Genomic DNA, 14,888 nt, shown 5'->3' on the forward strand with positions numbered 1-14,888 from the left:
ATCCAATGGGATTTTAAGGTTCATGCTTATAGCACGTGAAAGGGGTATGATGATGATTGTGTGACGTCTGTATACTTTGTATCTATAAAGACTAAGGTCTTTCGTATGGTGGGTGTGTCTCTCATTCGAGAGCACCCGGGGCATGTCTCTCCCTCGGGAGAGTTCACATTCTGTAACTTTCTAAATTCTACTAAGTAAAAATGTCTGTTTGTTTCTGATGTCAGATGTCTTGGTTTTTTGGGGGAATTTGTTTCTAACATATCTTTTCTCAAACAGCTGAGCAGGCCGGACTTGAGTTCTGGCCTCACAGCACCTCCTTGCATGTAAACAAGGAAACACGAGGAAACCCCACTGTGAAGGCACTGCTGGATGAGGAGCATTGCGGGAAGTGCTCCATGCATAATGGGCCTAGCTGTGTTATGCCAGAGGGCTTGTTTCAAACAGGTAACCTGTATTCTTATTGTACTTTGTCATTGTGTTTTATTGGAAACCGAATTGGGGCATAAATAATTTAGAAAAGTCTGTTCTGTATCGTGGTAATCTGCCTCCAGTCTCAGTGAGAAAGGTGGGCTATGAATAAATGGCATCTGCATTACACCCTTGAACTCTTTCTGTACAGATAGATGCTGTTGTGTGAGTCACAACATGATGCCCATGGGGGCCATGGCACCCACTACCTTGTTTCCTGACCCCTTCTATATGCCTTCCCTATTCCTCTTTACCCCTACCACATCTCCAGCTGGCTTGGAGGTACCCCAAAAAGTCATCAGAGAATGGAGAGACGGTGTGTGAGAGAGAGACAAGCACTAGAACATAGGTGTCAAACTTGCACCCCTCCAGATGTTATGGACTACAGTTCCCATCATCCCCTGCCAGCATGATGCTGGCATGATGGTGGGAACTGCATGATGGTGGGAACTGTAGTCCATAACATCTGGAGGGCCGTAAGTTTGACACCTGTGCACTAGAAGCTTGGGCAGTCACCCCAGCTCAAGGGATAACAGGCTCTGGATAGAGCACCTGATCTTTATTAGGGTGTTTGCTTGAAACTTCTTTTGTCACAGAAGCAGAAAGAGAGAGGCAGAGGGATCCTCACTACAAAAAGTTAAAATAAGTATGGGAAGAGCTAGTGAAAGACACGAATGAAAGAGAAGTGAGCGATTTTCCCTTCCCCCCCCCCCCCCAGCACTTGCAATGTTTACAATTCCTTCACATCACATGAGAGAGGCAGAGGGATCCTCACTACAAAAAGTTAAAATAAGTATGGGAAGAGCTAGTGAAAGACACAAATGAAAGAGAAGGGATTCCTACTCCCACAAATACTTGCAAAAAGGCCATCCCATGGTTTATTAGTAAGCTTTTGGAAATTACACAGCACAGAATGGCTTTCACAGACCACATAAAAACTCAGAGCTTCCCTTGGTTATTTCTTTTAATCAAAACCTTATTTTGAAAATATGAATGAGGAAAGGGACTGGGAAAAATCCAGCACCCCTTCCCTCAAATTTAAGCTTGTTTTTATTTAAGAGGAAAATTCCTTACCACACTCAGAGAAACAACATCCATGAATGCACACTGGGGTAGCCATTTTGTGGTGATGCACTTCTCAAAAGGCCACAAATGCTTGCAGTCGCAACTCCTGCCAATCATATAAGTCTCAGTAGGAATTAATTTCTTCACTTCCGCTTGTGGCACAACAGAAATGCACACTGACAGAAAGCCCTTTAGGCAAATTTGACTTGTTTTTCTATTGTCAGTCACCCACCAGTCTAGGCAGAGGAGATCCATTTCCCTGCTGCTTAGAAGAGAGCATGTAATTGCAGCAAAATTCAAAATGTTAGACATGTTTGCACCAAAGAGTACAAGAAGCAGGCAACGTAAAACAAACTGTACTATAATCTCTGACAGGCCAACCCACACAAAACTGCACAGAATATCCCTGCAGAGCTGTCTTCTGGAAGATGTACTATCATGACATTCTTCTGGAAATAACTGCTTCCTGATCCAACCTCCTTGGCTCCGATAGCGGTGAGGTAATTCATCTTAGTGCTTAATTTTTCATTTCATGTTATTTATGCAGTTCCTTCACTGCTTCAGATTTTTATGATTCAGTGGAGATTGGGAATGGACTGAAATTAAGGCTAAAGCAATAAAGAAGCTGTTAAATCTGGAGTTGGTTTATTGGCTGTTGGTAAAACATCAGATATGGTTTGTCTCCCTTTTGATTACAGAAAATAAATTCAGAACTGGTAAGGAGCACAGTTCAGGAGTGTTTTCTAATGCTGCCCTATGAAATTTCTGTTGAATCCATTGGAAACTATCATACTTTCATCCACCTCTTCTTCTAAGGAGCTCAGGGCCAAGTAGTATGTCTGGTCCTTGACAATGCATCAACTACAAATACTTCACAGTTCTTTACATTACCTTCACTAATGCTGATTCAAAAGTTTCATTTCCTCAAATACATGCACTTCAAAGAAAAAAGAAAATATAAGGAAGAGGACATTGAGAGACAGCGTGGTGTAGCGGTTAAGAGCAGTTGGATTCTAATCCGGAGAACGGGTTTGATTCCCCACTCCACCTGAATGGCAGAGGCTTATCTGGTGAACCAGATGTTTTTCCGCACTCCTACCTTCCTGCTGGGTGACCTTGGGCTAGTCATAGTTCTTTGGAACTCTCTCAGCCCCATCTACCTCATAAGGTGTCTGTTGTGGAAGAAGAAGGGAAAGGAGCTTGTAAGCCACCTTCAGTCTCCTTACAGAAGACAAAGGTGGAATATAAATCCAAACTCCTCCTGCTCTTCTTCTTCTTCATTCTAACTGTGCAGTTCAAAACAAAGTGGCACCCTCCTAATTCTACTGACTTCAGTATGCTTATAAAAGTCATTTTAGGGTTGCACTGTAAATGCTATGGAAGAGTCCCACCCCAGTTGTTGACATGTTTTAGGTGTCCAACCGGCAACTACCTGTGTGTGTTTTGCCTGTCACAACTGACTTATGGCAATCCCGAGTTTTCAGGCAACAGACCTTCAGAAGTGGTATGCCATTGCCTGTTTCCACTCCTGGTATTCCTTGGGTCTCCCATCCAAATGCTTGCCAGGATGCAAGCTGAGAATGTGCTCTTAAATCTGCTCTAGAATCTTCCCTGGGACAGAGCTCAGACGGAGTGGCCTGTTTTTGAAAATAATGTTTGCCTTTCTCCAGTCTTGTGACATGACTCCTGTCCTCCAAAAGGTCTGGAAGATGATGAACAAAGCCTCTGCAAGCTCTCTATACAGTTCTTTGCACACTCTTAGATGCACACCATCCCGGCCTCTGGCATTTCTGGTCATCCAATATAGCCAAGTGATTCTCAAGAACGTCTCTGTTCAGGTCAACCAGCACCTTGATGCTGTGCCTTGCCTACTACTGATGCACGAGAGGTTTTATGTAGTTAATTAATTTTATATTAGCTGAAGAAGAAAAAGAGTTGGATTTATACCCCCTTTCTCTCCTGTAAGGAGACTCAAAGAGGCTTACAAACTGCTTTCCCTTCCCCCCTCACAACAAACGCCCTGAGATAGTTGGGGATGAGAGAGCTCCAAAGAACTGTGACTAGCCCAAGGTCACCCAGCTGGCATGTGCTGGAGTGCACAAGCTAATCTAGTTTACCAGATAAGCCTCCACAGCTCAAGTGGCAGAGAGGGGAATCAAACCTGGTTCTCCACATTAGAGTGAACCTGCTCTTTGCACACCGTTGAGAAACTGTTGAGAAAACTCAGCAATGAAGGAATAAGAGGGGAAGTCCTCCTATGGATTAAAAACTGGTTGAGGAACAGGAAACAAAGGGTGGGTATAAATGGGAAGTTCTCACAATGGAGAGATGTAGGGAGTGGTGTCCCCCAAGGATCCGTATTGGGACCAGTGCTCTTTAACTTATATTCATAAATGACCTGGAAGTAGGGGTGGGTAGTGTGGTGGCCAAGTTTGCAGATGATACCAAATTATGTAGGGTGGTGAGAACCACAAAGGATTGCGAAGAGCTCCAAGCGGACCTTGATAAATTAGGTGAGTGGGCTACAAGAAATGGCAAATGCAGTTCAATGTAGCAAAATGTAAGAGTGGAAGTGCACATAGGGGCAAAAAATCCAAACTTCACACACTGCTACAGGGGCTTCCAGTGCTATCAGTCACAGACCAGGAAGAGAGGGATTTGGGGGTCGTAGTTGATAGTTGCTTGGGAATGCGTCAACTCAATGCATGGCAGCTGTGGCAAAAAAAGGCAAACTCTATGCTGGGGATAATTTAGGAAAGGAGTTGATAATAAAACTGCAAGAAGGATTGTCATGCCTCCTTTATATAAAGACACGCGGGTGCGACCAAGCACTTGGAGTACTGGCGTCTCCGCTCTGGTACCAGCCCACATCTCAAAAAGAAGAGATAGAAAAAGTGCAGAGAAGGGCAATGAGGATGATTGAAGGATTGGAGTACCTTCCTTATGAGGAGAGGCTGCAGCGATTGGGACTCTTTAGTTTGGAGAGGAGACGTCTGAGGGGGGATATGATTGAAGTCTATAAAATTATGCATGGGGTAGAAAATGTTGGTAGAGAGAAATTTTTCTCTCTTTCTCACAACTCACTAAGGAACCAGGGAGCATTCATTGAAAATGCTGGGGGGAAGAATTAGGACTAATAAAAGGAAACACTTCTTCACGCAACGTGTGATTGGTGTTTGGAATATGCTGCCACAGGAGGTGGTGATGGCCACTAACCTGGGTAGCTTTAAAAAGGGATTGGACAGATTTATGGAGGAGAAGTCGATTTATGGCTACCAATCTTGATCCTCCTTGATCTGAGATTGCAAATGCCTTAACAGACCAGGTGCTCAGGAGCAGCAGTAGCAGCAGCAGGCCATTGCTTTCACCTCCTGCATGTGAGCTCCCAAAGGCACCTGGTGGGCCACTGCGAGTAGCAGAGAGCTGGACTAGATGGACTCTGGTCTGATCCAGCAGGCTAGTTCTTATGTTCTCTTAATCACTACACCACACTGGCTCCACACAGCACCCTCCAGGAGGGGTACCGGCTGGGTATTGTTTTACTCTGCTTCTACTGTTTTACTCTGCTTCTGAAGGACCGGTGGGCCATAATAAACACTGAAGTGAAGTGAATAAAAACAATGCAATTCCAGGAGGGAAAAAGAAATCTTGTCTCAAAAGAATGTTTATTCTAGTCATGCAAATTCTAGTCATGCAAAAGTTGAATTATGTTTCCTGATAATGAAAAGTGATTTGAAGAGCGAGTAGGCCAGCTGCCTCTAAAATCCCGCGGGTATCCCAACAAACTGCGCTCACAGCGACCTCTGGAGGACGAAGGAGGGACAGCCTCACTTCTTCCTTTACCCTGCACAAGTTCCGCCTCCGAGGTGCAGCCTTGCACAGCTCGGCCTCTTCCGTTTTCACGGAAGCCGTCTTCGGAGGCGTGGAGAGGCGTCTGGGCTGCAGCGCTCCAGGGAATCGCGCGTAAGTACAAGTAAGGCGGACTAGTCCGTGTTCCGCTGGGTTTGCACGGGAGACGATACGCATCTTGCAAGGGTTCCGGGTGGGGAAAGGAAGGGGGCCTGTTCCGGAAGGGCAGCTGCGGACGAGACCCACGTGGGCTCCGCTGGGGCTACTGCGCAGGGGCGGAATGAGGACGTGAAGGCGGGGGGATTGTACCGCTTCGAACGGAGAGGTTGGGATTAGTAGTCTTGCATGCTTTGCCGGCGAGAAATCACCTTCTTGCAGAAAACCCGGGAAAAGGGGAACGTCTGCTAGGCTACGTTTAGTTATGCCTGGCGTCGTATTTTTTGCAACCCAAGGGAGCATTCCTAGGAGGCGTTTTGAAACCCCTTAGTGGCACGACTGCCCTACCACCCGCCCTGGTTCCTTCTCTGGGTCCGGTTTGGGACTTGGTTTAGACGAGAGGCGAGCGGAGGCGAGGAGTTTTGCTGCGGGACTTTGCACGGGTTCAGTTTTTCGTGTCAACAGTGCCCTCAACCCGTGCAAAACAGCTATGGATCCTTAGATTGCTCTACCTTCTATTGCACTTGCTTGCATGCGTTGGTAGCTGGCACGTATTTTGGCCGAGTTTAAATGAGATTCAGTTCGAGCTCATGAAAAGTTAGAAATCCTTTGTGTAAGAAATTTATATATTATAGTAAGTATTTTCACACATAAACATATTTTAGTGCACAAATATAGAATTTAGGAGTTATAAAGAGTATAATCTTCACAGAATTATAATCTAGTTTCATAAAGTCCATACACTTAAATATTAGAAGACTTTAAAGAGCATTATTATATTCCTAATATACTTTTTTATGTTAACAAGAAGGTATGTAGAATGACCTTGCTCCAAGACTAAGAAAAGTTCCTTATCACAACCTATTTGAAAGGAAGAGTGGTAAAGTTTGTTGGCTAATTGGCCTACAAGAAAGAAGGGAGTATGGTAACCTTGATGCAGTAGAGAGAAGTAAAAGCTGGCAATGAGCTAGCAGAAGAAGAAAGGTCAAAGGTTAGAGGGGAATAATAGGTGATGTGGTAAGGTAGTAGTTTATAATCATGTTTGTATATTTGAACGCTTTCATATTGTAGCTGAAACTTAAAGAATATGTTAATTACTCATGTTCAGTATATGTATCCTAATGTTTTATGTGTAATGAATCCTGCTATAAATGTTATTCTCTCAGTTTAAAGTGTAAAATAGCTAAAACAGCTTGCTTCTCTAGATCCTAATCAGTAGGTGCTATTAAGCAGAAACTCCATTCAGAAGCTTCTTAAGGCCTCTAGCTAAAGTCTTTTTCTAAGATGCTTCTGAAGCTTGGTTTCAATAGTCATAAATAATAAGGGAACATGAGTTCTTGTGCCAAACAGACACCTGCTGATAAGAGGGCCCCTAGCAAGCTTGGGATAGTGTCTTCAAAGCAGGGGAGTGGGTCAAGAAAACCTAGGTTCTTGTGCCAAGAAGTACCCGCTTATAGGAGGCTAAGATCCTGTGCCAAGATAGAAGGCCTTTGGATGAAAGGATAAAATATGATGGTGTCTTCACAGTAAGATAAGGGAACCAAAGACGTGGCAGGTGCATCCAGAGGGCATCCAGAGGAAGGATCTATATCATGAAGATATATATCATGAAGACACGGCATGGATATATATCATGAAGGCACTACCGAAGGGTTGACAGTTAAGAAGAACCAAATATTAATTACAGGAAATGACCATATAGAGATGTATTAATTGGAGGAGATACCACCTGGTATATGACATAGTATGACTAGATGAATTGTAATAGGCTATGGCCCTCATCTCCTAGCCAATGGAGAAGTGAGGGAGGGATTGGGTAGTCCTGAAAAAGTAATATAAACTGTTGTAGAACAAAGGAAGTGTGTGCCTACTACTGGGTAGACACCCGATCTTGCAAGACCGTAAACCGATAAAAGCTTTGTTATCTGCTTCACCAACTTTGTCCAGATTATTTTGAGGGTCCTTGGACCCATGTTTCTAACACTTTGTCTGCCGGCTTCGTGTTTAAAATTGGGCCTTAAGCAAGAAGAACTTTCCTGGTATACCATTGGCCAGCATTGTATTTCGAAGTATGTTCCATGATTTTGGGTTAGCATGCCAGAGACCTATAGATTAACTCACTGAGCACAAATGGCTGTTTTGCCCAGATACCAACCTAATTTCGACAAGGTGGTAGGTGGGCACGAAGATGAACAAAAATATGCTTCTTCAGATCTCGAAATGTGGCCTCAAACATTATGCCTGTGGGATGGAAGAATATATGGATATGCATATGTCCAGTGATTCCTAATGTAAACTGTGCCTTCAGTCACTGAGTCTGCATTATTAATACACCCAGGTGGCCCTTATTCTAGCATGTTAATGGTGTACATGTAGCATGATTCCATTTAAATGATCCTAGCCAGCTGCAAAACTGTGCACAAGTTCTTGCCCATCGCTGTCATCTGGGCTTCTATTATTCATTTGGCCCTTGTACAAACTGCAATGGGTGTGCAACCTGTCTCAGCCTGGTTCAGATAAGCAGGAGAAGAAGGCTGCAGAGACAGTACAGTAGACTGTTTGAAACAGCCAGTGGTGGATTCCTTTCCATTAGAAAAAACACGCCATGCAAGAAGCAGTCTTTGCTTGCTGTGTTGGTTTAATGTTTGCAGGGATCTTTTCAGATAGGGAAGCTCTATGGAATGTGGTCCTTTCACCTGTAGCGAGAAGCGGTGTAGTCCAAGTCACCTTATGGACACATGAGGCTGTCAAATATCAAGTCAGACCATTGGTCTGTCTAGCTCAGTATTGGTAGAGTATCTTTTTTAACACTTCTATCCCACTTCTCTTCCACTCAAGGTGGCTAACGAACAAGAAATAGCTGTAAGTGTGCACAAAACAAAAACAGATTAAAACAGAGCAAAAAATAGTGAAAAACACAATAGAAATGGAAGATCAGTTGACCGTTGACCAAATCCCCTTTGAATTGAAAGTGGCAAGCAGCCCAGTCCACAGAGGGCTTCCAGGCAGCGCAGTGAGGCAGAGAAGGCCAGAAATTCCCTGTCCGCTCAAAAGCCCTCCATAGACTTAAATGGACTTACGCCACGCCCTCCCTGCCAGCCTAAATGCCGATTACACCAGCTGGGTGAGCAAACATGTGGATCTGCACTGGCTCCAAAGCCCAGTTTGCCCTCTGCCTGCCTTTTTCCCCTAAATGCAGCAAATATGATGTCCTCTGTACACAGTCTGTGACCCAGTTGTGTCCATAAAGACAATCTCAGGTGAGGAGCCACCCTGAAAAAACATAGGTGAAATGTGGTGGCATACTGGGAGATACAGTTGAATAAGTTTTTGCATCACCCAATCCTTTTAAATGGAGACGACAAGGACTGATCCCATAACTTTTTGTGTGCTCTGCCACTGAGCCATTTAAGAGTTCTGTCACTGAATTTTGTTGCATGGTGAATCTGGACGAATGTTATTAAGTAGTTGCTTATATTCAGTGACTCTGGGCTACTGACTTCGTCCCTCTTAAGGCTGAGCTTCTACATACTGGTAATCCTTTTTCAAAGCTAACTTTAATAGCAGTAGCATTTGTATTGCTTTAATTTTAAAGCAAATAGCAGACGCATATGAAAGGTTCACTGTTTCCCTCCTAAATTCCTTCTGCTCTCCAGATCCCTCACATCTGATCCCCCCCCCCCCCCCACTCATGAAAATTCATAGTGAAATGTTAGTCTTTGGAAGCCCTATGCTCCAAGTTTCCCCATTTCCCTAAAACATTCTCCAGTTCTCTAAAACATTCACCACAAGGCAAACTACAAAATTAAAGTTCTGAAGCAAAAATATATAGATGCAATAAACCACTGTATTAAAATAAAGTTACAGTACTGGAACGGTTCTGGATGTAAAACCAAATTTGACATCATTGCTGTCTAGTTGACACCATTTTGTGTTTTTATTAAAAATTGTACTGAGGCACAGATTGGGATGCTAAAGTTCACTAATAGGCCATGGTAATAAATCCTAAGAGGGATATGGTCAGCAAGATTAATTAATTGACTTTTGAAAAATGGACATTATACAATTGTAATTCAGAATAATGCTTTCCCTCAGCTCCCACTCATTTCAGTAGGGCTTTCTTTCAAATGCAGAACAAACCATGTATTCCTGTTAGGGAAAACGGGTTCCTCTGGTCATAGACACCTCATCAGGATTTCCAGGTTCCTACTATTCAAAGTCCAAAACCTCCTTTAGGTTGTGTTGGAGTGTCTACATTTTCTCTGTTTAAGTTTAGTTTTGCAAGGTAGTAAAACACCTGCTTCTTTAAAGCCACAAGGGTGAACCAGTTGACAGTGAACCCTATTTCTTTGTGAAAGCAGCAAGAAAATCCAAGCCCTATTAGAACAGGACCATGCTGTTCCTTTGCAAGCTTACACACATATGACTCTTTTCTGTCTGCCCCTTCTAGTGTACATTCATTTCAGAATACCATAATGGAATATTTCTAAAATATAATTTCAATAGCCCAAAAAGTAGTTTTGGTGGAAAATGGTTACTCATGCCTCTTCTCCCTCAAGTGCAGCCACTCATCTAATTTGGTAATCTCAACTATGAAGTGTTTGATTTAAAGAAACCACCTGGTGTTAATTTGTAACCTCTTAGTTTCTTTTTAGATGTTTCTGGTATATTCCCTTGCAGGTTAGGAAAAAAGTTTCAAGAAGGAAAAAATGTGTGAGAGAATAAGGAAACACATTGTATGCATCTAGTGTTCTAGTTCTTTGGTTGGGATTCATAGTATTGATTACCCTTTTTTTTCATTTTTACCTCAGATTTCAAATAGAACATCATGGCTGCTCAAGGAGGGAAGGGGTCAGTCCGGAAATTAAAGCAAATTATTGTCAAGACATCTTTAAACAGCCCGTATGCCCTCCAGTGGAGTCCCTTGGACAGAACAGATATGCACTTCATACTGGAAGCCTTGGAAGATGTTATAAAGCAGCTTGGGCTTAAAAAGATAGAGTTTCGGAAGAAGAAAAAACCCTCTACATCAAAAAAGGAAGATAAAGAACAATTGCAGGGTGGTTCCAGCAAACCTCCAGAACAAAATGAAACAGAAGACACTAGAGCACATGGGTGGACTGATTTGAACATCAGAGGCCAACTTGCTATTGGGATCAATGAAGTAACCAGAGCTTTGGAAAAAAATGAACTGCTTTTAGTGCTCGTGTGTAAATCTGCCAAACCTACCATGATCACATCACACCTTATTCCTCTCAGTGCCAGTCGGGGTGTCCCCGCCTGTCAGGTTCCCCGCCTGAGTGAAAGATTGGCACCGGTTCTTGGGTTAACATCAGTCCTAGCACTAGGATTTAAACAGAGCGCTGATGCTTTTGCAGAAGTGGCCAAAGCAATCATTCCACGAATTCCCAGCTTAGATGTGCCGTGGATTCAACATGGAAATGAACAGCCCCCTGTGAGTGAAGAGATTCAGCCAATGGATTTGCAGGCCACTGAGCTGGCCCAATCAGAACCTGGAAAGTGCACTTCAAGCCACAATCAGAAAAGAACTGTCAGCAGCCGGCTTCTCTCTCCCACGACAACGCTGCAAGCTCTCAAAGTGAAAAAAATAGTTCCCAACCCAAACAAGAGAAGAAAACTTCCTAAAACTAAAAAACGAATTTCAAAATAACTGACTAGATTAATTTAGTCCCTAAATTGGTATTTGTGTGTTTGTGTGTGTATCTGCAAAAACTACAAGTGACGTTTGGAGCACCTGGCAAACAAGGTTATACCAGCTCCTGTTTTATGGTCTTGCGTCCTGTTCCCATTGGGGGCTGATAGGGATGGGAGAGAAATCTGGAAATTTTAAACCTTTCTCCTCCTTGTCTAAGCAGAAGGCATGTACACAAACAAGAGTTGAAGAGAACTGTAAGTAAGGAAGATGCTTACTATATGTGAGACCAACGTCGTAATAAATATTTAGCAGGTTCACAAACTCAGTTTTACAAGTTCTTTGATTTTCTGTGGCCCTTTCAATTAATGCACTGGTGCTGTAGTACAGTACATGTTGGGCAGTGCAGTCCAGAGGGGGGGGGGGAGTTGTGTGCTTGGGGTCAGCACAACTGCTGCTTCCTAAGAGGCTTGCTGCATGGTAGCCAGCAAGTCAAAAGCAATGCTTCCTGACCTCTGCAAAATCCCCCTACACAGCTCAAACCTTTTGGTCCAGCAGACGTCTATGCCAGCAAACGGGTGTGTACCTGAGCTGAAAGGGCCCAGGAAGCCGACAAAAAAAGTTTCATCCCCAAGAATGCCCTCACTAGCTCTTGTGCCGTAGGGGTGCTGTCACCACGACTGTGTTGGCACTCTGATGTCATGCGGCCGCGTGGCACCCCATCACCAGTGCAAGTGCCTTTGTGTCAGCATAAATGCCCCATATGCCGGGGTAAGTAGCATTAATGCCAATGCTGGGGTTGTGCCTCTTCCTGAGCCAGTTTTAGCCCTTGTCTCCTAATTGCACTGTTAGATAATCTAGTTCCTGGAATAAAGGCACTTAAATTAACGTAATTATTCAAACTGGTAGTATGAAAATGACACATTTATTCAAACATCCATTTGTACGGATATAGACTCCATAGCTAGGCATCTGTTAATCTGGGAATCACAAACATTTGCAAATCAGATAGCATATATAATGTTTCCCCCTTTAACAGTCTGTTGTGTCAGTGGGCAAATAACACATGCACAAGCAAGTCTTGAGTGCATTTGGTTTTTTTTAATATAAGAAACGTTTTCTTTAGCATATCAACCAGTTCAAATACTTGCAAGAAAAAGTATTTAAGATATGGACCTTCAGATGCATGATGTTCACAGATCTCATGCTAGAGAAAGATTTTCTGAACAGACTGAAATGCCCACCCAAGATCAGAGCAACAACTTCTAAGAACCTCAATTTGGTCTCTTAAGAACCTCAATTTGCTCATCAGCAGCCAAAATGGTAGCAACTTGAATAGCTGTTTAGAGTGAAAGTAATTCAATGAACTGCTGTGGTATAAATATTAAAAAATAACACGCAGTTGTAAGGAGAGACCCAAGAACTGAATAATTTACAGGAGGTATAATTAAATAGTACAGATTTAAGCAGATGAAAAACAATCTGTATATACACTGGTTGAAGTTGATGCTTACAGTGTTGTTTTAAGGATTGTGGAAAGTCAAATACATCTATAACTATGCTTCCTACCATCCAGATGCATAGGCAGAGCTACAACAGGGTGGGGTGGACAAACGCCCTGGGCGTGGGGTGTGTGGAGAATCACTCCCCCCCCCCCACTTCAGGCCGCCTCCACAGCCTGGAGCAGCCCCATGGACTGGAGCAGGCTGCTCTTAATTTTAAAAAGGCATTTTGCCCCGGGCACCATTTTCCCTTCCTATGGCACTGTCCAGATGTGGTCTCAGCTCTATAGTGGGAACAGAGAAGATAACAGCTAATGCTGCAAAGCCTAGCAAGGAGTTGTGATCCTTTCTCAACAATTCCCCGCTAAACCTTAGTTGTTGCTTTTTAATTCACAAAACACATTTTCCTCTGCTAAATCTGTATTTGAGCCACCAATTTGAATGAATTTCACAAGCCTTAAAGGCAAGTTGAACCAGGTTGAAGTTGCTGCAGTTTAGAGTATGGACTCATTCACAGAAGTATTTAACCTGTACAAATCCACAGGAAACCCCCCCCCCCCCAATCCCCCAAGTGATGGAAAGCAAGCATAGGACCTTCTTTCAAGCAAGCAATGCCTACAGCCTTTTTTTTTTCTTTTGGAGACAGTTAATTGTTACAAGGTGCAGACTGCAGATAACATGCCTCAACCTGTACCATTTTCAGGATAAAGATGACAGGAGATCTGTGAATTCATCTGTCATTTCCTGGACTCTCTTTGTTCCAGAATGCTCTACTTGGGTCCTAGTGCCTACCTAGTCCCATCTCCAAGGCACTACAATCCATGCGGAGCATTCTAGAACAAAGACAGGAAATGGTGGATGAATTCACAGATCTGTCATCTTCATCCTGAAAAAAACTATAGTTTGGGCTGTGCTGGTAAGATTGGCATGGAGTAGGGAGAGAGACATTGTTGCATATTGATAAAGACCAGCACCACTCAGAAGGGGAATCTGAAAGAATTTCTGTGTACATGTGCAGTTTTTCCCAGCTCAAGGGACAGCTGAAACTCCTTTGCTCCAAAAACTCAGGATCTAATGACTACTAGCAACGCTTATCTTATTTACACAACATACCGAGTGTAAAATTATGGACATTATTTTTAAAAAGCAAGTAGACAAAAGGAATGTGCAAGTTTGCAAAAGCCTTGAAAACATTCAATCTTAACATCCTGATAGTATTAAAATTCTTTGTTTTATGTACAGGCTGTTCTTAACCTACTACCAAAGAGGTTAAAGGGGTTGCTTCCCTCAGATTGCAAGATGAATAATATATGATCATCCAGGCAACGTAATACCTGCAATGCTGCTGGATCAAGTCAGCGATCTACTGGAGATCAAAGTACAAATCTGTATTTTTTTAAAACTGATTTGGCAGCTTTGCTGATGGAGAAACCAAATGCACCAGTCAAACCAGCACATTTCTGAATCACTCCACAGTTATAAAAGACACCCAAGATTTCCATGTTTCCTAACAAGCAGTCATATTTCCCCAGGTTTTTCGTCCTTCAACTATGACATCCATGTGATGGAAATAAGCAGAAATACTTAATTGGCTCCTTCATTTTTGTTACATTGACAAACATACACTACCACTTAATAAATAGAAATGTAGCAGTTCAGTCACATTAACAGTAAAGATTTTTGGACTCTGTTCCACCTACTGTACTTGCGTTTACAGTCTTATAGGTGGGAGGAAGGGGGAAGAAGAAGAGAACCCTTTTCATCAAGATGCGAGCTGAGCGTTGAAAATTAAACAAATGTGCTTTATTTCTTTTCATTGACAAACAATAAAAAGTTCGTGAGCTTTTCCAGCCAGAGCTGAAGGGGCACAGGATCAGCCATCTGTGGCTTTCTTCTTTCCCCTGTGCACACCCCCAGTGTTCAGTGGGTTTCTTGAGTTTATTAGGCATTGTGCTTTGGCTCTCCTTGAACAGCACTGATCAAAAAGCTTCCATTCCACATAGCTTCCAGGAGCTCAGGTGAGTACTTCCAAGTACTATAAATACAAATGTCCTTCCTCCTCATTGTAATACGAGACCAACCTAGGAAAAAAGGACACACTCATTAGTGCAAATAAGGCATATAAATAAGCTGAGTATAGACTTCTAAATTCTGCTGGGTTTTTGCATCTGCTAGGCCTATACTGCATTGGCCAA

At 43.0% G+C, this 14,888-nt stretch overlaps 2 protein-coding genes across 6 annotated transcripts in view; one reads left to right on the forward strand and one right to left on the reverse strand.

Moving 5' to 3' along the window:
• Window positions 1-5,384: 5,384 nt before the first annotated feature.
• RPP38 (ribonuclease P/MRP subunit p38) lies at window positions 5,385-11,515 on the forward strand. Of its 4 annotated transcripts, none has more exons than XM_048510844.1 (2): window positions 5,385-5,506; window positions 10,350-11,515. In XM_048510844.1, the coding sequence occupies exon 2, from the start codon at window positions 10,367-10,369 to the stop codon at window positions 11,207-11,209; it is 843 nt and encodes a 280-aa protein (XP_048366801.1). In that variant the 5' UTR covers window positions 5,385-5,506; window positions 10,350-10,366; the 3' UTR covers window positions 11,210-11,515. The 4 variants fall into 4 exon arrangements, with proteins under 4 accessions (XP_048366801.1, XP_048366799.1, XP_048366800.1 ...); XM_048510842.1 differs by having other exon boundaries at window positions 5,385-5,496; XM_048510843.1 differs by lacking the exon at window positions 5,385-5,506 and adding an exon at window positions 5,629-5,707.
• Window positions 11,516-12,097: 582 nt separating this feature from the next.
• The window catches only part of NMT2 (N-myristoyltransferase 2), a 41,285-nt gene continuing 38,494 nt past the window's right edge, over window positions 12,098-14,888 (reverse strand). For both annotated transcript variants that reach the window (XM_048510841.1, XM_048510840.1), the window contains exon 12: window positions 12,098-14,774. In XM_048510841.1, the coding sequence (XP_048366798.1) occupies window positions 14,754-14,774 (21 nt within the window). In that variant the 3' untranslated portion in view covers window positions 12,098-14,753. The remainder of the gene's footprint in view (window positions 14,775-14,888) is intronic.

The sequence above is a fragment of the Sphaerodactylus townsendi genome, linkage group LG11 (genome assembly GCF_021028975.2).
Source record: "Sphaerodactylus townsendi isolate TG3544 linkage group LG11, MPM_Stown_v2.3, whole genome shotgun sequence".
Taxonomy (NCBI): domain Eukaryota; kingdom Metazoa; phylum Chordata; class Lepidosauria; order Squamata; family Sphaerodactylidae; genus Sphaerodactylus; species Sphaerodactylus townsendi.